This window comes from Trichoplusia ni, chromosome 24, assembly GCF_003590095.1.
Source record: "Trichoplusia ni isolate ovarian cell line Hi5 chromosome 24, tn1, whole genome shotgun sequence".
NCBI classification, from domain to species: Eukaryota; Metazoa; Arthropoda; class Insecta; order Lepidoptera; family Noctuidae; genus Trichoplusia; species Trichoplusia ni.
The window spans coordinates 4,108,585-4,133,382 of NC_039501.1; the positions used below are offsets into that span (position 1 = coordinate 4,108,585).

General features: G+C 33.9%; 1 protein-coding gene across 2 annotated transcripts in view; it reads right to left on the reverse strand.

Annotated features, from left to right (window-relative positions):
- The window catches only part of LOC113505096 (irregular chiasm C-roughest protein-like), a 94,100-nt gene that overhangs the window by 18,591 nt on the left and 50,711 nt on the right, over nt 1-24,798 (reverse strand). For both annotated transcript variants that reach the window (XM_026887612.1, XM_026887610.1), the window contains exons 5-9: nt 15,468-15,619; nt 14,554-14,645; nt 14,200-14,308; nt 3,082-3,166; nt 2,167-2,255 (exon numbers count right to left, since the gene is read on the reverse strand). In XM_026887612.1, the coding sequence (XP_026743413.1) occupies nt 2,167-2,255; nt 3,082-3,166; nt 14,200-14,308; nt 14,554-14,645; nt 15,468-15,619 (527 nt within the window). The remainder of the gene's footprint in view (nt 1-2,166; nt 2,256-3,081; nt 3,167-14,199; nt 14,309-14,553; nt 14,646-15,467; nt 15,620-24,798) is intronic.

Sequence of the window (24,798 nt, forward strand, 5' to 3'; positions counted from 1 at the left end):
TGCTTACACAGAAAACAATTAAATAAGCAGAAAATTATCAAACAAGCGGGCCCAGATGAGACATCTGATGTAAAATGCATATTGCACGTATATGAAGTGCCAGGAAGAAATTTGAAAATTCTCTCTTATATTTCCCAAGTACGCCTCCTTCTGAAGACATGCAAATAAGGTAGATAAAATTTAATAGTGTGCGGAATTAATGGGGAAGGCGTCACTTCAGACGATATAAGACGGGAAGACGTTACTTTGTTTTGGATTTTTAATGGAAGCCAAAAGTAGAATATGTTGCCTCCGTAAGCAAGTATTACAAGGCTTATACAACGTGATGAGAATTTTGAGGCAAGGTTTTAGAAGTTGTATGATGAAAAGAAATGTTTGTTTGATGTTGGATTTTCACGTGAGATTTTAGATGGTCTAATTTGTTATGAGAATAAAAGATGTTACAAACTGAGATGAGAGAATATTAGAGTGTTTTGTGAAACTTATTGATTTTCTTTGAGAACAATAGTAAGATTATTTTCGTTGTATAATCTTTAAAAGTTTCAAAACTGACAAAGTTCAACGTTCAACTTCTTCCTGCCCTTGTTCCGTTCTATTCAAGGTTGGATTCTGTTACTACTAACTCCCTTTTTTCATATCAATTTCCACACAGTATATCAATTTTTTCTTTGACCTCCCTCTCCATTCACGTGTAACCTCATATCTCTTGTAAGAACATAAATACATATAGTAGTAGTATATTTATTGAAAACTAATACTACTAAAATACGTAAACTCAAAACAACCACAATTGACGACGCTAAACAAAGGCTTCCATTTCCCATGATTTAAACGTTTTAAAATACCTGTTTTTGAATCCAATCCATTCTATCTATGCTGGCCTAAATAAATTACACACGTTGTCAATAGCAGGTCCAACAATACCCTCCAAATATACCTGCAACGGATGTACCGTCAAATTCGTTTGTTCGTTTCACCTGCGAATAACCAAACGGGTTATTCATACGTGGATCGGGTTTTAAAAACTCCATAAAAATCGATAAAAGCCAAATGACTGCCCAGAATTTTCAACCGAATGGTCTTGGGAGGAATTCGAGCTCGACCCAGTTGGAAACTATACTAACTGTTGACCTACATGAGTTCTTGTGGCATTCATGTTTAAAACAACACGTGAGTAGGTAATGTAGGGGTATTTGAAGTTTCTTTGTTCGGGCCAATCCGAGTTGAATTTCGTTAATATTTAAATAATTGAGAGTAATTTGATTTTCTTTTTGTTTTTAGCCAGCCTTCTTTTCTTTAGTTGTTACTTAATTCATCGTGATAGTATATTATATGCTTTTTAAATATTACAATTTATAAAAAACGTAATGACAAAGAGATTTTGCTTCAAACGTAGACCGAAGAAAGATGGCGGAGAAATTCGTCTTTTTTTCTCAAAATTGATTCCTGATCTACATACATAGATAAACAGAAAGACCTTGGCCTGCATGAAGGACACAATAAAATAAAACTACTGAAAACAGGTTATGTGTGATAAACGCAATGATAACAGACTGGAAATTGATCGATGACAATGGAATTGCAAATTACCTTCCCGTTAAATACTGGCTTCCACAATCAAAAGGAGTTATAGCGAAAACAATTACTACTATTCGCAGTAAATGAAAGAGTTCGGACGAGCATATCACTTTGTTAGTGATACGGCGAACGGATCGGGCAAATCAACGAATCGGAAGATTCCATGAATGTATGATGCACGACACTGTATATTGTACTTCGATCAACCCTGGGGCTTTTTGAAATGTTGGCCACGACGGCTTTTTGGAATATGAAGGAGTGAATGTAAGACATGACGGCACATTCGTTAAATTGTCTGAGGGTCATGTATGTAAGTAGTGATCTTGTGAATAGACAATTGTGGTATTAAACCTCCAATCTTCATATTTTCCTCCAAAAAATTCCTACATTTTTCTATTCCAAAGATGCTATTTTCTTTTGATCCCTTTGCAGAATTATCAGTATATTAGACTATACATATATAAAATGTATTTTACTTATTTCAATCAAATACTTCATATCATTCCATTGAAAATGATTCTTTTTTTTCCGATTAACATTAACCTCAATATTGTAAGTTTATTATTATTATACCAATGTTTTACTTACCAATTCATTGCTGGTGTTGCCAAAGATAATTTCGTTGTTAACATACCACCTGTATGTTAAATTGTTGGGGTTCGCACTTGCTTGGCATCCTGTGGAACAATAATTAATGTTAGCTTTTTTACCCGACTGCCAAAAGGGTTATGTGTTTAGCGCGTATCTTGTATGTATGTAATATTCTTTATTAATAGCCCGAGTGAAATTAAGTGCTTCTATATGATAAATTATTATCTCTTTGCGCATGCCTCCGACTGCAATTCTGTTTATACTGTTGCAAAAAATTGAAAGACTACCGTGCTGATATTTCTAAGTGTACAATACGTAGGTACATAGGTTTTGTAGTGTTTCAATTTACGTTTCTAGTTTTAAGTACCTACCTAATCATTGCTTTTTTAAATACCTTATCATTGAATTTTATCTTGTTTCAGTCTTTTCAGATGATTTTTAATTGTAGATATTACAGCACAATTTCCAATACCGTGTAAAGGTGTAAAGTGGTAAAGGTCACCAAACCCACTGAATGCTACTGGTATGTATCGCGAGTTCGATTCTAATTTGTGCATGTAATATAAAACATTGTGAAACCCTAGCAACATAAGAATATAACTCTCTAATTTGGGACACGTTTTTTTTTAGTGTTTAATTGTGCATAACATTATTTTGTATGTACATAGCTGATATTAATTAAAAAAATAACCTTTATGTTTATAAAAACTTTCAGTGTTCTTTTATATTAGTCTAGCAGCATCAATGAACATACTGTACTGATAAGGCGTTACTTGGTTAATATTCTACGATAAATGGCATAAAATTAAGTTAGTATCATTGACCTTTTTGAACGATTCTGTCTTCAAATAAAGCGTTAAGCAGTGGATCTAGTTCACACTGTTTAAGTTAAAACTATGTCTTAAAACTCACCAATAACCACTGTGTCTCCTTCCTGAATGTTTTCTTTCATGATCCCAGACTTGACAAACATACGAACCTTTGGTGCGTATTGTACCTGTAACAAATCAAAGGTTTATGTGACGTTAATTACCCTTTTTACCCAAAAAACAGAATAGCTACATTATGTAGACAATTGAAGAATTTTCGGTTCTTGCAGTGACTGCTGATGATAGAGTATCGAGTTCTTCTGCCAATAGCGAAGTTAAGACTTACATCGTTACACTTCATAACAAGAAACCATAAAAGAAAAATGTCACACAAAACATCGTCAATCGTTGACTGAAACAATACAGCTGAAACAAGCCATTACGAATCGACTTGACCTAAAAATACCCAACAATTTTTCACTCGGAACTTTTTAAAAGACGGGTTTTAAAAATAAACGTAAGACCGACCATTTCTCGTCGTGTCTAAATCAGAAACTGTTTTCCAAGCAGTTGTACAATGTTGCAAAACATACGAAGTAACAAAGGAGGAAGAAAAATAAATACAAGCTAAGCATCTGAGGGGAACTTCGATAGCTGTCCGATGTACTCTTTGGCTGCGATCATAGAAATGGGGGATGTGACATAATATATCGTCTTTTGCATGGTATGGGATTTTTTTGGTTTAAATTTGGGTATGTGGTATTTTACATATTGTGTGTTGTTGATTTGTCTTCTAAATGATTAATGTTTATTTGGATCTTGGACTTGTAATTTTCGTACAATAATAATATTCAATTTGAAATCGTTTCGATTGCAGAAAATTATCTGTATATTTTCTAGAGATGCTTTGGTATTTTTTTGAAAAATTACCAAAAAACCAAAAAGACCTAATGCAGTTAAAAATGCTCTTATCCTTTGTATTTTTTGACTTGATTTGTTATTACATTTACCCAAATATAATCTCGTGGTAAGTATATCTTCCTCAAGGGTCTACCATTTTATTTCTTTGATCAATGGCTCTTCTATCTCGCCTCAGGGAAGCGGTGTTACTAATCTTTTCAGGCCGATTGTTTTATCGATGTATTCTTTTCCCTTAACGTTTCAGGCTTAACTATTTACTGTATTTATGGAGACGGAGATATAGAATTTATGATCTGTATGAAGTTTTGAGAGAGTCGAAAATTGAGAGAATATTATTATGACAAAATCTTGCCTAAGTTTCTGTTTGTTTAAAAGTATATTTTATTCTATTAATTGGGTCACTGATATTATTAGGTAGTACCTTACCTTTTTTATAGCAAATGATATTGCCGAACTCATTATTTACTGACAAAGCTTTCGTCACTTCAATAGAAAAAAAATATTAATAACGTTCATTACGTGGTAAGAATCTATACATATAATAAAATTGTAGAAAAGTGAAAACTGTACATTGGATATTTTTTAAAAAGAAAAATTGCCGGGTGGTCTACCAACGATTCCGATGCCGAAAATATGTTTTTTAGAATTTTTGTCTGTTTGTCTGTTTGTCTGTTTGTCTGTTTGTCTGTATGTATGTCCGGAAAGATCTCGGAAAGTACTGGATAGATTTGATTCAAATTTTCAGAGAATATCAACAAGAGGTCCGGTCAACATACTTTCTACTTATTATCCCACTTTTCGTTACAGGGGGTGAGCAGGAGCCTTTTATATCTATAAACAAATATCAATTTATCTTATAAACTACTGAATATATTTCGTTCAAATTTTGCATGAACCTTATCGTACACATGATACAACAAATATACAAAAACTATAACGCTACTATGCAGGGGGCATGAGCAGTAACGTTTTAAATTTTTGGACTGACCCGTAACATCGTGTAATACAATTTTGAGGTGTATTTTCACCCCATTGAGTAGAAGGCAGCACGGTCATCAATTTACAAAAAAAAATCACGCTATTTATCTTAAGACTTTTGGCAGAGCAATAATAGGATTTTTCGAAAATAACTCATTTTCACAAAATTAGTCATTTTATTCTCTTTTAAGGCCTACCGCGACTATTTCACACGTAAAATAAAAGAAACATAAACTAATACGTTTTTTTATATAATTGTTACCGTAATCAGTACATTCTTGAAAGAAAGGAACTCAAATTCTTTTTATTTTTATTGATGTACAAAAATTGCTCAAGTTCAAATGTGGAATTCCGTAATATGATTTTGTATTTATTTACGATAGGAGTATATATACCTATGTTTTTAGCTCGGTAATGTTGGCGATGCTACTTCAAGATCAAAACATTCGTAGTGACACTCAACCCAAAGTTGCATGTAGTTCACATTGATCTCATCTATAATTATGCATGACAAAAAATACTGAACGATATAGTTAATTATTACCTTGGTTCATCTGTAACAACTAGCAACATTTTTTTTCTTAAATTTGCAACATTACATAGGCAAAAAGTATTTCGGATAAAAAAGCCCAAAAAACTTGCATAAAAACTGCATAATAGGTATGCAATGTGAAAGATCTATAAGACCAAAGCTATCAATGAATAGACATTATGTATCTATTGATAGAATAATGTCTACTGAGTCCTGGGATTTTTCAATATTTTAACGATTTGATCGGTCTACATCCACCATTATAGAGACCGCACACGTGGTCCTTCCAAAAATTCCTTTAACAATTTATTGTATTCTCTACTTATTTAAAATTTTCTTCTTTCGTAGCCAGGTAAAAACAGGGGAAGGAACGAGACTGAATGAGTTTCTGAGATCCTAAGCCGACGAGGATTAGGAACATATTTTTGGAAATTTCCTCAATAAGGCTGATAATAGCGTGTAGCTATCAGCACTTACATCCGTCATACAATGTCTGGAACCTCATGTAGTCTTTATTTAAGTTCCATTTATGCAGTAGGGATGACGGTATTTTACTTCAATGATCGTCAGGTATGTTAACGAATAAAATACGTAATTTTTCTTTGTAAATTGGTACAGTAAATAGAACTCATGCACATGAAGTCACTTTTATGTTCATATTTTTGCTTTGTCGTAACATCACAAATTTCACATATCCTATACTTTAGATTATTGTCATTGTTAATTTAAGAAAAAGACGTGTCTGATATTTTTTTTATCACGCCATTTATTTATCAGCAATTAAAAGGCAAATCATGATCAAAACACCAGGGGGGCAAGATAACACGTTTACCAACTTTTTTATTTTGGAAATATTCCAAATGTTTGTGAGGATGATCAGTTTTAATATTAAGAGGACAATCAAACATAGAGTGTTTCAGGAAACCGTTTATTTGGGCGCAATTTTGCAAAATCTTTTATCTTATGACACTATGTAAAATCCACAGTTACCGAGCCCGAATCTCACTTCACCAGCTCCGTCCACAAAAATAATTTGACATCTTCTTTATATCGTCAGAAAACATCGTGTGTGAAAATAACAACTGTCTGGCTATCACTGTTCCTGAGAAACAGCCAGATGACAGACAGACAAACGGACACCGGGGCCTCAGTAATATGGTTCTGGTTTACCTCTTTGGTTACAGTACTATAATAATTTTATGATACCTCATAATCACTGTCATAATCCGTCTAGCAATTTCAGGTGTAGGCCGGCCCAAGAACAGACGTGCTCGAAAATCATAACCCACCCAATTAAAGAATGGAAAACCCTCGAAAGTAAAACATTTTTAGCAGTGCTAAGACTGAGTGTATAACTCAGTCTTAGCACTTCTGTTATTTTTTCCTACTTGCATCCCCCCCCCCTTTTTTTAAACGGCTCGAATTGTAAAACATGTCTAAATGAACACGCGCACATAATTCACGTTTAAATTAAAATAGTTCAATTCGTTCGGAAGCTATGATGTCACAGACAGACAGGCAGGCAGATATGTCAAAGTTATAAACCCCTCTTTTTGGGATTAAATAAGAAAAAATCATTAAAACAGCTCTGAAGTATTTGACACCAGGATAGTATCGTAAACGATGATATGTGTTTGATGCAAACATTTGATAGTCTTTGGGCCGCTCAAGATTCATTATAATTTAGAAATAAAAAAGCAAGCTTAAAATATAAAAAAGTGTTTCATTTTCAATATTGCATTACATTTTTGAGATGATCGTTATTATTAAACTTCATAGTTTTTCACATCTTGAAAATCACGCAGACAAAGTCGCGGGCAACAGCTAGTCTTCAATAAAAACTGATCTATTTTCAATTTATCATCAAGTTTGGGTAATAAACCCGATCCTAATCCCATAAGGAAACTACCAGATAATTTCAGGCAGCAGTCACAATTTAATGTGTAAGACGTTACAAAGTAAGTGGGGGTAGTTCCGACCCCATCGTACATAACATAGTAGAAACTTTAAGCTACCGGATAACCCCGCTAATATTTTACGGCTGATTGCTTAAGACTGGATATAACTGGCATTTTAAAGGCGTATGGCATTGGCAAGCTGCCAAACTGATATGGGCATTGGCAAAGGTAGAGTATATTAGAATTGATGACTCTAATTTTGAGTGGGATTAAGTCATTGAAGTGGAGATAGGGGAGTATTTGTTTTAATGGGGAATAGTGGGAATAGTTTTAATTACGATTTTATTACTTGAGTAGTTTTCTGAGATTAAATTTAATGGAATTATGGTGCTAGAATCCAACGTCTTATATCTACTGTGTTTGTGTCTTAGTAATGATATTTTTACATATATAGACTAGTCATTGCTTGTGACTTTGCCTGCTAAGATATTTGATTTTACTATCTACGCAGCTGTATAAATAGTTTAAAATCAAAATAAACATTTTTAAATTACATAAAATTTCTTGATTGAATGACTTTCGTTCAACTTCACCCACCTCGGATTTGGTCCCAGCGTTGAGTTCCCTTTATGACAAACATGACTTGTCAAATGATGAAAAATTATTTCTCGTTTATTTGTAATTTCGATTCTCGACTTGCACTTGCACTGCACTTGCAGACAAAACAATTCATTACAAAGTCGATTGAAAGCACTTTTTGTTTGGCGTTTTTGTATTAAAATTCAAACTTAAATCACCAAAAAATAGCAAATTACAAAAACTGTGCAAATAAAAATTGAGTAACAAATAATGAACAACAACAGGAGTTTGATCAATCTTGTATAGCAATACATTGTTTACTTCAAAATGTTTGTATAAACCTAACAATGCTTATAAACAAGCAATTGTGTTGTTCTAAAACAAGGCATGTGAATAGATTCTGTTTGTGTTAATTAAGTAAATATGGATAAATTAGTTTCGTAATCTATACTGTTTATGATTACAAATATCGTTTAGTATGGGATTCTGCTGAATCCGGTGAGAATTGAAGCTGACCAAAACATGGACGATACAAAAGACCAGAAGAGTACTTAACTATATTAACAAAAGTATGTTTTTTAATTATTCATTATTTTACGAACTAAGGCACTTGCTTTTTCAAACTAAGTGTTATCCTAGTAAGGATCGGTTTCGTCTCAGCACATGATTATCATATTTAAAGAAAAGTGTGTTTTACTGTTATATACAGTTGGCTGTTGAAAGATCACGTACGTCCAATTTTTTTTCCACGATCTTAGTAATCTTTATAAAGGATCGTAATCCACAAACAAATCTCGTTCAAACCTTTACCAATTTTTTTCAAGTCAAAAATGTTTCTTGTATCAAAAATATCGTTTAAAAATCTACACAGAATGTGTACGTAAAAAAACATAAATTAAACGCGCAAAAAATACAGGTCCAAAAACACATCAAACAGCTTAAAACATTCGCAATTGTTCGGCTAATCCTGCTGACGCCGGCATCGTATAATCGTGAATATATCCCTTAATCCTGTATAGCATACTTTATTTTGTAACCGATGAACCTGTAAGTCTAGACGAAACCTTACAGCGCAGGGAATTAAACTAACAAAGCCTCTCTGAAGTGACGATAAAGAGGCTCTCGCTATTGTCTACTGAAAATTCGATTTTTATTTTCAGGTTGTGTTTTATGACGAGGACTACCTTTGATGTTCAGTTGTCGGTACATAGATATAGTTCTTACGATTTGTACTTTGTTTAAATTTGAAGTCGAGACTAGTATAATGTCGTACGAGTATACTATGTAATATGTTTCGGCAGATCTAAGTAGATAGAATAAGCAAGGTTTTAAGTACTTCATAAAGCTATAAAAAAGCAATGTAGAGATTAGTGCCCGGTCCTTGTTATTGATTTATTTGGTTACAAATATGAGAAGGTGTAAGATAGAAAAAAAAAACAAAGGTACTGAATAACAAAAATGCAGAGACCTTGTAATAAGCAAAAGTGGTCAGGATTAAAATAAATTAAATGGCGCTCGAACTTGCCGATGACTCGAATCGAATATTTTTCCAATAAACGTTAATGTTACTTTAAAAAAAAAAAACTTAAATTATTGTTATAGTGTTAAATATTATTATAGAACCTCGTGAGACTATAAAAAAGATGCCAATATAATCTTCAAATCATAGTACTTTAACGTAATCCTTACGAGTATATTTTGCGATAGTAATTCTAATATTATTGGGCAACCATTTGGTGTATTCCCCAGTACGTCTTGGATCAGACAAGGAGTTGACCCGTATTGTTATCCCTTGGTCCCAGTGAATGGGAAATGCAAATGTTTTGATGTTCGTTACTCAAACACAGCGCAAGGACGTACTATGCATACAGATTAATACAAAGCCATACTTCAAAGGAAAACCTTTTAAAATAATGTAGCTTTATTTTTACAGTGAAATGTAGTCATATGAAAACAGAATTTTATAGTCGAATTGGATACAGGAATTCTGTTTGGAGTGACGGAAATTAAATAAATTAATGATTTTTTTTATAAGGAGAATGCATGTAAAGGCAATTCACATAGAATATAAATCCAAAGAATGATCAAAGTAATACTATACATACATTGTTAATATCAAAAAATATCGATATTACATGTATAAAGTACTCAATAAGAATACACAAAAAATAATGCATCTAAGGAAAATTTTCCTCGAATAGCGGCAGCAAATTCAAAGGATTTGTCCCATTAAAATCTGACATAACGGCTGGAAAACCGCAGAGAAAAAAAATCATTCAACTCATGATATACACGATCTGCTGACACTGAAACACCGCGTCGCCACGAAATTAGAACCTTACACAGCCCTTATTTTCACTTTCCCAGTATAAAACAGCTTCCAAAAATATCAGGTCTACCCCTCTTAACACAACATCAACCAATGAGACAGATTCGATGGGCCAAACCAAACTGGTCACGGCGGTAAGCCGAATCGGCGAATTTTCTAAAAAGAGATGTACAAAAATTGTAGCACGGATTTTTTTTTACCAACTGTCTGTTTCCTTATTTCGTTTCTCCTTTCTTTATATCCGTTTATTGGAAGCTTGGCTTAAGAAGTAATTTATGTGTGTACAAACTCAAATTAAGGTTTGTTTTACTTGCGCTGCTTTTTTGGAACGGTTTAATCTAAGTTTTGTAAGTTCTTGTTTGACCGTTTTCAAAGAATCCATAAAGTTGTAAGTAAATTGCAAAATTACAAACAGTTGCCTTAACTTACTTTTTAGTTTGAAAATAAATATGACCTTTCGGAGCTTTTGATGTAACTTCAGTACTTGGAAATTAAAGCTTTTCCTCATGGAGCCTTGGGAAAATAAGTCACATTAAATTTAATAAAATAATTCGTTACTGAAATCCTTTCACAGGCGATCTATTCGATCGTAGTAAAAACAAAACTTCTTAAACCAAAACGCCTGAAACATCAAAAAAATCTTAAACAATTTATTATCCTATGGTAATTCGGGAAAACATCTCCGAGGCAAAACGTATGAGGCAAAAAGAAGGGAACAAACGTGCCCCTTTTTCCTTTTACATACATTTTAATACAAAATTATGCGAGCAAGATAGGAGCCCAAGGGAAGTTAAACCATAAAGTCTTAAACAAAATGTGGGTTTAATCGTCGTATCAAATTATCTCATTTTTGAGGAAGCTTGGAATGTTCAGTTATGGATATAAAGTGGTCATTAGCATTAACTTCAGATTTGATAACGAATAATAAACTATTTTCATCACGGACTGATAACAAATTAGATTTGTAACAAGAATTTCTAGGAAAAAACAGGACTTCACCATTTCAAAGAAGAAATGCTTGAATGATTTCTTTTCAATAATAATAATAGTGATGAATATGACGTAATGTGGACATAGGATGATAGGATGGTTAGGAATGATCGATCGCTCGTGTAAAGAATAATGTAAGTAGAAAAGTAATAAATAATATGACGTATGAAAGAAATAGATAAATACATTCGGACGTTGATAAATAAATTTAGGTCACAGTAAAATTGGCGTTGATAATTTTGCCAATGAAAAAATAAACACTATTAGTCTATAACGTTTCAAACCTAGGCAGAGGTCAATATAATGGAGAAAATGTTACAAAAATTTAAGTCTCCCAAAATTTACTAACAGGATGTTTCAAAATCTAGGTTCATAGTTATGATCCACATTACAGGTTAATCGAAATTCTTTGACATAATTTAGAATGAAATAGTTGAATCCATTTAAGCAAAATTGTTTTAGTCAGTCTTCTAAGTCTATGATTGAATAGCCTACATCTAGCTTTTGACCTTGCCCCAAAACGAATCAGATTACATACATCAGTAGGAGTTCAGTGTCGTTCTAATAAATGAGCTGTTAAATTGGATGGCCGTAAATCATGACTAAGTGGGTTCGGAACAAGCTGTTGGAGGTGAAAGAAACATTTATCAGGAAACGGAATGAAAATGTTTGTTTTATTAGTTATGCGGATTTTGGGAAAGTATTCTTAATGTTCTTTTTCTTGTTGGTGAAATTGTTTTAGTTTCTATTTCAGATTTGGTTATTGATGGTGGGTTATGGGTCGTTTTTATGTCTTTCCTTTAAACTACTATTAAAATTGATCAAGATTAAAATGTTGAGGATGTTCTCTTTGAAGATCAAGTCTGACGATTTTTTCGATGTTCAGTTGTAGCTGTAAAGGTCTCTATACGGCAAGTTATCGATAAAAATATCAGTGCTCAAAAAAATAATAGCAAATAATTTTCAAAAAATAACACTGCATATACATAAACTTGTCAACAAGTCTACGCTGCTCAAGAAACGAAAGAATAGAAATTCAAAGACCATCCATAAAAACTAAGCATATAGTTACAACACCACGAACCCCACATTTTACTTCACATAAAAATAATTACCTCTATCCCCCTTTTAATAAAACAGAAGCAGAGTAAAAATATACTTTACCGGGGATTAGACACCGCCCGACCTATGTCATAATAACACATTTCACTTAGTTAGCTCGCACAGGCTTGGAATATCAAGCAACTAATACACTTTACGTGCACCATATTTTTTATCTTTCAAGTGAACCTAGAGAATCTAGTTCAGCGCGCGAATTGGAGACAGATTGTTAGTTTTATGAAAAATGTAGAATTATTTTATGTGTCTCGTATTTTTGTGACGTTGCCGCGTTGGGTTTATTTTTAAAATGCGGTTTATTCTTATTTGTTTTTTTTTTTGTTGGCCTTCTTTGAACTGTTTAAGAAGTGGTGTTTTAATTTAAGTCTGCTAAGATTTATAGAATGTAATTCAGCTCTAGACTCTATTGCACATGTCATGTCCATTTTTTTTTTAATTATATTGAACTTATTTTTTGCTTTAGTGTTTGTTCGTTGCCTTCAGTAAGCATAGTAGGCCTATACCGTATAATTCATCAGAAAAATGCTTATTTCCACAGTTTTACCTACGTAGATATCGATAATCACACATAAACGTAATCATTACCCTTGTTTGGATTCCAATCTGTTCTCATACCAAGAAATGTCTAAATCAGTTAGTGATTTAGTGGAAGTGTTACAGGTTGACGGCCAGAAAGACTGACAAATAGATCATTAATAATATTAGTATGAACAAAGTAATTTCATCCAAATGATCGAACAGGTATACACGAGAATATTTACGAGCTACGCTTTTGTCGATGTAGCAACATTATTTTTTGTTCGTATCCAAAGTCGTCTCTTTGACTATCTTGTATGTTTCTTCTAGAACCATTTTCTACATCTGATTTCAATACATTTTGTTTTTAAATTTCTTACTACCTTTGCGCTTTGAATTTTCTGTCTTTAATATTGATTAAGAGATTTTCGTATCTTTAATGAGGTGGGCAAACAATTTTCGACGTTTCGATTCGATTCGAATTTTCGATTTTCTATACTCTACGATGCTCAAAAAATATTCCATTCTATGCTGTTGTCTTTTCACAGCTGTAGCAAACCTCTTCTTTATTCTCTTGCTTTCAGAAGAAAATAGTTATTTTTCCTTTCACTCTTATTACTTTATTTACTACTTCTTGTTAATTTCGTTCCAGGACTAAGCTTAAGCGCTAGGTAGTTTTTGTTGGTAATCATTGTTGATCCTGGTTTACAGGAGTTGCAAGGGCGTGTATAGCTGGGCTAGTCCTAAATTTAAAACAATATTCCATTGTTGCACATGAATTTGATATCTCTACAACAAAGACTTGCTTCTTGCAATGATTATCTGTTATCGTAAATGATAGTACCATGGCTTGAGGTCTTTGCATTATCTCACAGATCATATGGATCCATTTACAGCTCTAGGCGAATTCTATGGACGGAATACCTATTAGCCAACTAATTTCGATGCCTTTGAAATGCGAGTATTCAATATCAACTATTATACGGCATATCAGGAAGATGATTTGAAATTTGGCTTCAAATGTTAACTAAATTTGGGAAATGAAACTTAACAATGTATTTCAGGGAATTCGTTGTTTTCATGAAATGTATATTTGATTAAAATTTACTATCAGAATGCGAGTCTATTTTCCGCTTGGAATACAGAAAATGTAGTAATAATTACAGATTTTAATTAAACCTACATAGTCAAACATGATATAATTATAAGCTTTTAATATTCGTTAATTAGTTTGGGTATTTGTTTCTATACTATTTTTCCTTTGATTCGTTAAAATATCATGTTTAGAACAAAAATCAAAATTAAAGGAATTTTACTGTCCAACTTAACTATCCTCTACTCCAACCGGTATAAACTGACCTGCAACTTAATGGTGGCAGCTCTGTAAGCCCGGTCAGCTGTGTTCTGGGCTTGGCATGTGAGGGTTTGGTTGTGATGGTGTCTTCTGGGGCGCAATCTTAGGACCGACCTGTGGGTATAAGGTACATGTAGTTGTTGGTATTAATAGAAAAGCTGATGGCCTCGATCTTTGCTGAAAGTATCGGTGAGAATATGTTCTTTTAGGCCGGGTTTAAATAGAAAGTATACTCAGTTGTCCTCTATTGTACAAACATGTATTATACTCAAGACTGTTATTATAATAGTTCCTATAGAAAGTAACTCGGACATAAATTTTCCGATTCGAGTATTTTTTAGTACAAAAGATATAAAAACCTGGCGGTAAATCTTCGTCCATCTGGCATCAAAGACACGGTGTAATTGACACCCTGAGTCAGCACTCCACCATCGTTGTCTACCCACGTAATCTGCGAATAAACTTGTTATTGTTGATTCCAAATAAGAGTAGGCGAAAATTTTCCGAAACTTATCCCTTTGAAAATAAAGATTATTCTCCGAAAATAGAAATTTGTAAAGAAAGCTATTAATATTGAATGAACTCAGACAATGTACTTGGAATTAGCTAAACCTGACATTAAACAGAGATAAGAGCTGAATAAATTAGTCTATTTGAGACTGGAAATTTCCATTATTCGTACCTACAATTGTGTTTTTTCTAGGAAGATAACGATGTCTGATAGATAATTGAGGCGATTTATGCCTAAAGCTTGTGTTTCTAATCAAAGATCAAACTTCGGTCTTTATGTTAGTATTTGTTGTTATAGAGAGAGCAAAAATATATTATCAATGAAAACTTAAACTGCCTAGTTATCAAGATTCTTGAGGCTAATGATGTTGAGAATAGGGTATATAAAGAAAAAATCTCATTAGTCCCTCAGTTAGATGATTCAAAAGTATGAGATACGTATTTTTTCCTTTTTCAGAAAAACTAGAATTGACAAAGATTAACTGCTTTAAAGTTTAGGAGAGGGGGCTTGTGACGTAACGATAGAGTAAAATTTATACTCAATTCTGACGTCACGCGTAATTTCACAATTTCATTCACTGTAATTTGGTCATGTTTGCGGGACAAATAAAAAAATACGTATCCCTTATTATACAAAAAACTACAGGGACACTGCAAAAAAAAATTGTCGTCATCCCCAAATCCTTTGATATCAATTGGTATCACATGTAACCATTTCTATAGTCCCAAAGTAGATGAAAGAGTAAAATTTTCTGCACTTTACCTCTGCTGCTGGTTTTCCTCCAACGGATACACATTCCAGGTTCACTTCTCGGTCTTCAACAGCCTGTAGAACAGGTCCCTTCAGTATTTTTGGAGGTTCTGGTGGTACCAGGACAAGAAGACGAGCGTATCTCGATCTGATGGCTGGTTCACCTGAGGACAAAATTATGAGAATATTAAAGGGTGTCAATTTATTTTCTGATTCTGTATGAGTGGAATAATTTGTATTAATTGTTTTTAGAGATGCCACTCTTTACATTTCATAAATGTAGTCTAATATATAAAATTCCCGTGTCACGATGTTAGTTACCGTACTCCTCCGAAACGGTTGGACCGATTTTTATGAAATTTTGTATAAATATTGGGCAGGTCTGAGAATAGTACAACATCTATTTTTCATACCCCTAAGTGATGAGGGTTGCTCACACTAAAAAAAATATATTTTATTCTGTTTACGATATTGTTTGTTTTTATAATGTGGCATTAAAAATACACACAACTAGAAAAAAATATTCGGCAAAACAACGTTTGCCGGGTCAGCTAGTAATTATATAATTCTACCTACTATATTTAGTCAAAACAGTCCAGAGTTTAATAAAATAATTTTAACATAATAAATGTTGTAATAATACTCGAATGGGTATGTCTTACACCCACATTCTGAAACTTTAATCTTTTTAAATTTATTACAGGAATATATTGTAGTAACGTTTATATTTATATTGCAAAATCCAGTAAAAAGAGAGCAGTAAAAAAGCTTAGCTATTCATAGATCTTTTTTCAATATTCAATGAAAACTGGTCAAGTGCGAGTCACCCTAGCGCCATTGAGGGTTCCGTTCAGCTGGAGAAAAACAACTAATCGAAAGAAAATGAGAACCCCTGAAATTGATCACTAAAAAAGGTTGTTTATCCTCAAATTCGATTTTTCATATTATGCTATAGTGGCAAGAGAATTACATCTTCTGTGAAAAATTAAATTATAAATGCGGACAAAAACAACATCACATACATTGTTCTGAACCCAAAGTAAGTTGCTAAAGCACTTGTGTTATGGAATTCAGATACAACGAAGGTACCACAAACACCCAGACCCGAGACAATGTAGAAACGTGAATTTTTACATTGACTCAACCGGGGATCGATCCCGGGACCTCAGAGCTAGCGACACCTTGAAACCGGTGCGTACGCCACTCGACCACGGAGGTCGTAAAGTATTGTATTGTGTGTGTAATAATTGAATAATTGTAATTTTCTTTGAGGTACAGCCTGGTAATAAACTGCTGGACAGACAGTGGGTTCACAGAAAAGGGGGTTTGTTTTAATCCATTGTTTACGGAAACCTACAAAACTTCACCGAATATAAAAATATCACAAAACCCACACAAACTATTCAAAACAGCAAATTCTTCGGAACAACACTTTCAAACAATTTCATATATTACAAACTAGATTCTAATACCGCTTTATATTTTACATGCCAACAGCAGATTGCCGCTAACTAAGTTATTTAATATCTAAGCGAAATGCTAAAAGCCCGCCGTTGTTATAAAGCTAAAATAATTGTTATTTAAACGTGTTAGGGAAGTTACTTGGAGAACAAGCCTGAACAAGACATTGTTTATTCAATAATTTAGTGTTTTAGTGTTTCTAGATTTGGATAAATACTAGATTCTATTATAGACACCGTTGACCTTAAAGAAGCTATTTCAAGAAACATTTTGTTAGTATTTGTTAAAGAGTGACTTATGGAGTTTCTTGCTTGTTCATCTTTATACGAATTACATTTGGAAATGGGCGACTTTGATTTCGAATTTGGTTTCATAATATTAAAGATAAATGATTAGAATCGACAAATTATAGAATATAACATCGATACATTTTAATTTTCAATTTATTGTAGTTTGAATTATGTATACTTTTCGCAGCATTCTTTGACATCATCACTAAATTAATTAATAAAGATTCATAATTTTATGTTACTTGTATTCTATGACAATTAAACATAAGACTTCACCATCAAAATTCGCGTGCTAAAATCACAAATACCTTGAATTAACGCCAAACGTTGGGCAAAATTCCTCACGCTAAAACTTCTAAAATAAACTGGGCATGAATAGAGTCGTTAAGCATTTTATGTAGACGTGTGTGAACAAGTTGTTTTGATTTATTCTGATAGTTCCACATCGCGGTTAATGGTTTCGCTTTTCAAATGCTAAAGTTTTGAGTCAAAAAGTTTTTAGTCGGTGTGTTGTTTTAGATAGTTTCGGGCTTCTGGTTTCGTTTTGGGTCTTGTAACGCGGGTTTCTAATGTTGTAAAGTAAAAAATGCTACTGTTTAGATAGGTTGATAATTTCAAAACTGTAATAATAATAAGTGGGTAATTTGGCTTCAACTTAAATAGTCATAGCACATGACTTTAGCTTGAAATTCAATACATCAACAATAAATATATTTTAAAGAGCACAGACCGACAGAAGGATAACAACCTCCAAATAAAACTAACAACCTAACTTTATTGTTTTATGTGATTAAACGACAGCTGGTTTTCGGTTAAATAAAAATTATCAACAAAATCGGTTCATCTAGTACGAAGTCCTGAGATTCAGAACCCCCTCCCCCCAACCACGGTTCACAAGATTTTCATGTTCATACCAAGATGAGACCATTATATAACCTGCACTACTAAAAAGTCTTCAGAATTATTATATAGCACCAGGCTTATAACACTACACTCTTTAATTATAAGACAGGAAAACCACGTCTTAGTAACAATACATGTATAACTTCGTTTTTCGAAAAAACCATCTCCAAAAATCAGTCTTTCATACAATTTCCAAATTTTCGTTCTGGCTTCAAAATTTTCTTTCTAGACGATTCCAAGCAAAATAAAATTCACATTCAGTGCCCTCTACAATATCATAAAACAGTATTTACTTTGAAAATACAAGTGGGTAGCTTGACAGGTAGCCAACCCGTGCACTGCAAAACCTTGTATCGCGGCCAGAATGATAAGTAGGTGCACAATAAGTCTTTTTATTCGAATAGCGGAATAAAACGAAGCGACTATTATAGGGTTGGAAATGATTGCGGTGGATTTAATGTGGACATTTTTAGGTTGGAAGAAAACGTTATTGGTGATTTTTACCTAAGGGGGATAATCGGAACCCTATTATGTAGGCTCTGTAGTCTGTCTGACCGTCTGTTCCTATGGTATTTCTTATGATCCATGATTGGATGGTTGAAATTTATTTCTTTTCGTTATCAAATAACATTTATAATAGAAAAATCATAAATTAAATGCATAGCAATTTTTAGGCAAATTAGTTTTGCATTGCCTATTGTGTTTGTCGCTTGTATTGTGTTAATACTGGGATTGTAGACAAATTAAATTTTACCAAACGTAAAACTCTTACTAATTGCTAATATGTACTTACTGAACTGACAAGTTAAAAGTCTGCTATAGTTTTCTATTCGAATGCAATGTAACTTCGTCTAGGCCCTCCCTTGTAATCGTTTTAATTGAAAAATCCACCTTGCACATAGGAAAGGGTATAATCACATAAAACTTTGAAAATCTAAGCAAGACAGCACACGACACGGCGCTAAGCAGCGCTTCGCTTCCACAACTTTAATAAACTTGTAAAATATTAGCTACCTAACACTATACGGGGAATGCAGACCAGGTACAGAACACAAAGACCATTATCACTGATCATGGGTGTAAGAGCCAAGAAACTACAAATAAATCACCTTAAAAAGTAAGCAATCAATACATATCCATGAGTATTAGTGAAGAGGGTTATGCTCGAGTTTTCTTAAGCCGGGATTTGAAATATATTTTGGAACTTGCTGACCAAAAGGCATACCACTATTGTACATTCAAACGACTCGCAAAAACTTAGCTCCTCAAAAATCAAGCGGAGTGAAGTACAAACATACAAACGAAAAGTACCTTTTTAACTACAAAAGGGTGGGCAAACACAATAGTTGTGTCAGTACTGTGAAATTGTCCAACTTTACATCGTTTAACTCACCAACGCCTGTTTAAATTCGGTTCTGGTCCGTGTGTGGTGCAAGTGACAAGCGGAAAGCGATTTGGGGTAATTTGTATTTAATATAATAATAATATAATATATCCTGGGACAGCTCACACACGGTTATCTGATCCCAAGCTAAGCAGAGCTTGTGTTATGGTAACCAGACAACTGATAAACTTACTTATATACTTCTAAATCATCATTGGCCTAGCCTTTTCCCAACTATGTTAGGGTCGGCTACCAGTCCAACCGGTTTCAGCTAAGTACCAGTGTTTTACAAGGAGCGACTGCCTATCTGACCTCCTCAACCCAGTTACCTGGGCAACACGATACCCCTTGGTTAGACTGGCTGTCAGACTTTTTCAAGCTTCTGACTACCTGTATCGACTGTCAAAGATGTAGTAATAACAGCCGGGACCCACAATTTAACGTGCCTTCCGAAACACAGAGGAACTCGTTATGACAGAGATGGTCACCCATCTACGGACCAACCGCGTCAAGCATAGCTTAACCTGTGATCGAATCACTTATGCGGTTAAAGCTTAGCCACGAGCTCCACTTCTAAATACAAGTACAAATTTAATTAAGGGTTACTGATTGGGTAGCTTTTTGGTTTTTTATGTAGCTCATGTTACGTGAGAGCATTAAGTGGTATATGTATTTATTTGAACTTAAACAAACAAAAGCAACAAAAATATAATTTTCTTAGATTGGCCACTTCTGATCTTAGAATAATATTTTATTATCTATACATGCACGTGATATCACAACAAATACGTTACTGTATTTCTAATTCTATTTCTTCTTGATATTAAATTGTTACAATATATCTAAGTGAATTATTGTTTTATAATCAAGCACAAAAAGTGGGCGACCAAAGAAACGATGGATGGATTGTGTGAAAGACGATATGGCTGCAAAGAGTGTTAGGGCAATAGACTGATGATGATTCAAGCACAAAAAGTGTTACTTTAAATAATTCAATCCCAGAACTTTTATATTAATACATACATTACACAATACGTTACAGTACTTGTTCATTAGTTCACATCCTATATTAGAACATTTCCAACTTCCAACTTCGCGCTCGCAATAAAAAAACCACTTAACGCCAATTAATTATTCATACCATCCTTTCTCTCGCAACTTGTACCAAACTCTAACCTCGAACAAAGCCGTTGCGGTTGAACAATTTGCGGGTGTGTTTGCCTTTGACCGTGCAAAAGTGGCTTTTTCTTTGCCGGTCCATGTTTGACGTACGTCTAGTTGGGCACAATTAACTTGTACTACTGTTGAGTAACCGTACTGTGGTATTGTCCTACTGTTTTGCACGGAACTGTTATGGTTTTTGTGAGGCATGAATAATTTGTTTCATGTGGCCTAATGTTGGATGTGTAAAGGGCGCGTTTCCTTTGTTTTTGGTGAGTGTTACTTATGTGGGATACACGGTTATAATTAACGATAGTGTTTTTGGGGAGGCTTTTAAATGGGAGCTAGTTTTATGGTTATATAAAGGGCTTATTAAGTTTTTGCTTCTAGATGATTAGTCATAATCATTTCTGTCAAGTTTTGATATCGAATCTGTGAGCAATGTAGCCAAGTACCTAGTCCAAGTACGAGTCACAGAAGTTCTAAAGAAAAAAACAAAATATACTAAGTGTTGTGTTGAGGAAAACTCAAAACAGACCGAGATAAAATAACTAAGTACAAACTTTATCCATAAAACTGTTCTACAGAAATAGAACCGTTTCGTGCTCAAATTCACCTCAAGAAGTCGCATTGTCGCGACGAAACTTTAAGACAAAAATTGATTCAACATTTAATAATTCAATGTTTGAGACGCGACACCAAACTCAAGATTAAAGTTTCTAATAAAGTTAGCAACTTCAAGCAAAGTTCTTATCTCGGTAATTTGCAAAAGTAAGGTGAAAAACATCCTCTGGGAGGTCGCTTGGGCGCCTGCGCGGAGTTCTTGTACAAAGATGGTCTCGTAAATAGATAGGCTAACTTTAAATTGGGGTTAACTTTGGGCTTAGTATATTTGGTGTTTATAAATGTGTGGGAATTAAGTTGTTATTCTGTGAGCGACTGTTTGCTGTATGTTAATTGGTGCTTTAGTAAATAATCTAGATACCTATATGAAATCTAAGTATTCGTAAATTGTTATCAGAACTTTGCATCTTTATTTTACAGCAATCCGAATGAGACTAAAAATAAAATGTTTTTTTAATACTTTCATTCCTAAGCGGAATTGTTTCCAGCGAAATCCATTCAAATGACCAAACCGTAATACCCTACACCGAAAACCAACTCAGCCATCAAGACTAAAATTGTCACATCATCATTCACATCCAGAATCTTTATATTGCCATTGTCTCGTGAATAATTCAAAATGATAACGAACAAACCTCCAAGGTGTTCAAGTCATGGGAAACCGTGATTCTAACTCCCCCTTTTTCCCTACACTTTCCCCTGTCACCTTCTCTCCCCACCACGTCATTTCGGCAACAGTTGTAAGGCTTCATAGGAATATTGCATGGGGTTTTTATGGTTTCTTTGCCCCTCAGAAATGGGGAAATGACTAATAGAATGGGAACTTCCGAATGGAAATTTAAAATGAGTTTGTAATCTTTTGGGGTTGCGCTCCTCAACGAAGATGTATTTTATCGGGAAAAGCTAAATAAATTGCTTTATTGATAAGGAAGTGTTCGCACTTTTCGTTTAAAATCTTTTTCATGATAAAAGTTAAAAATTATTTTTCTCTTATCACTGAGTATTAGGAGTTTGATCGTTATTGCTTGCCTTTATATGTATTGATGTCGTTTTATCCGATAGTCAAATAAATTCAACATACGTACAAAATATTCAATACGAAAGTAGAATAAAAACCATTACAAAGACTATTTGTTATGTTTTGTCATTTTATTTTAGACAGTAGTGTGAAAATTAAAAGTACATTAAGCTTGCAAGTGAATAAATAATCACTCTACAATTTCATTTCAATTTCCGTTAAGTAAACATGCCTGCCTTAATTTAATTTCATTACAAGTAAAAGAAGGATTAACGCACATTAGCTAAAACGAAACTTTTCCAAACAAAAATTAAAAAAGGAATTCAGACAAATAAGACTAATTTCATTGTGAAAACACAGAAAGAGACACCACTCTACTCACGCTACTTAAAGCAGAACTTTGCTTTTGTGAAAGCGAGGGAGCGCACTACACTTCACGTAACTCCATCTCGCTTCGACAAAATGCAGCAGCTAAAAGTAAACAACCTAGGTTTTCTAAAAACGTCTACCTACGTTGTTGTCTGTAATTAATTAAAAATACAATGTGTACTATATAAGGAAAGGCTCACACCACATGAGGTCGTGCGGGTATTAAAAACATACATTAAACATTCAAAACAAATAATCCTCGTTTGGTTCTTAAGTTTCGTATGGTTTATTCATTGGTTAGAGTTGATTTATTCATATTTGAAATCAGTTTTTCACTTGTATGTATCGCGATCACCCGACTAATTGCGGACCTAACCAAATACTTTCATCATAAGGCGATGTTACGGCTGGTTGCGATTTATTCTCCATGTCCAAAACTAGTCGGGTTCTCCCAATGAATACGCGTGCGTAAACCTATTTTGAACGAATCTCAGCAGTTACATAATAGAAAAGTTATGACAAAAAGTGTGGAAGTACTAATAATAAGTTAAATTCAAAGAAAATTTCATTGGACTGCACGAATATCCCAATACCTAATAGAAGTCACCACGCTCAACCCATTGTGCTTGACGTGTCACAGATTCGATCCTCGCAAAGGTCAAGCATTTGTGTGATCCACGAATCCTAAGTCTGGGTGTCTTTTTCCATGTTACTTGAATGTATACAATAAATGTGAATCCCCTTAAAAAAAAACCACAAAAGTTTGACGTAAAGAGGCACCGTATACAATAAATCAGGTCAATAATCACGTAAGTTAGCAATATCACGTATCTTAGTATATATGTACATAAACACTGGCTCACATTCCTCAATCAACAGCTTTCATCTCGCCAATACGGCAACCAGCTAAATAAAGAGAATTGCCATTTACGGTGCGGCTGGAGTGCGGAAGGAATGGATGTGGTATTATACCTAGTTGTGTTGTAAGAGTTATTGATTTTCTTTTTTAAATATTAAGTGCGAGTCGGACTTGTTATAATAAGGGTTGCCTACAAATAAGTAAAAAAAAAAGGAAATTTGCGAAACACGGTCCATCAATCGGTCAAAATTTATGATCGCACCAAGAGTTGTTTAGCGATGATTTATAATGTTATCATTTGTTGTTATAATGTGAACAGAAATGTAACATCGGTGATACTTTCAATTGCCTAGTTATCACGGTTAACGATGCTGATTGGAGATAGATGGAAAAACAGACAGCGAAGCCATAGTTAAAGGGTTCTATGGTTGGTAATACTATGGTCTAAGTAAAGACCCTTCAAACAAAGTTATGTTATTTTTTATAGTTCAGGGTTTGTTACATTGTAAAGGAATACTCCAAGGATTTGGCTCTGTTTCAGTCAAATGAAGGAAATCTTTAATGTGTTCATTTCTCTTTGTTTAGAGCTAGGATTTGCCGAAACTAAAAAGCCTGGCGCGATATCCTTTGTAACGAAAAACACCTAACTTATTATTTTCATCCAAAAATGTTTTTGAAACATGTACAAACCTCAACAAAGCAATAAAAAATACAGAAACCCTCACAAAAGACCAGCAAACAAAAACAAATCAACCAGAGAAAAAACACCAAGCGAAAATAAATAAATAAATAAAATAGCACATCGTCTCAATCGCGGCTCCGTTTTCCCCCCGGCGTTATCCGTCCGTTGTCTTGCTACAAAGCAGCGGCGGTTGACTCAAAGGAATAACCACACTATCCGGATATAAACCCTGTATATTCTATTTTGTGGCGCAAAATTGTTCGCCATGTTACGTTTTTATTGTATACAATTATTAGGTTTTGTTTTTTAGGTTAGGTTGAAAAAGTAAATTCAGGTTGGGAATAAGTAGGAATTATAATGGTTTTGTCTGCTACTGTATCTTTATAAAAATCACTGCAGTACAGGGTTATTGTACTAGCAAGCTGTATTTTCTATCCTTGGTAATTTATGAAATGTTAAAGGATTTTGGAGTAGCAATATTTTTAATATTCAAACGCAGTGTAGGAGGCCCTTTAGCCCGTTGACATAAATAAGGTAGTTGACTGAGAATGGATGCGATAGGTGGTGTCTAAGGGGAAGCCAATTTAGTTGA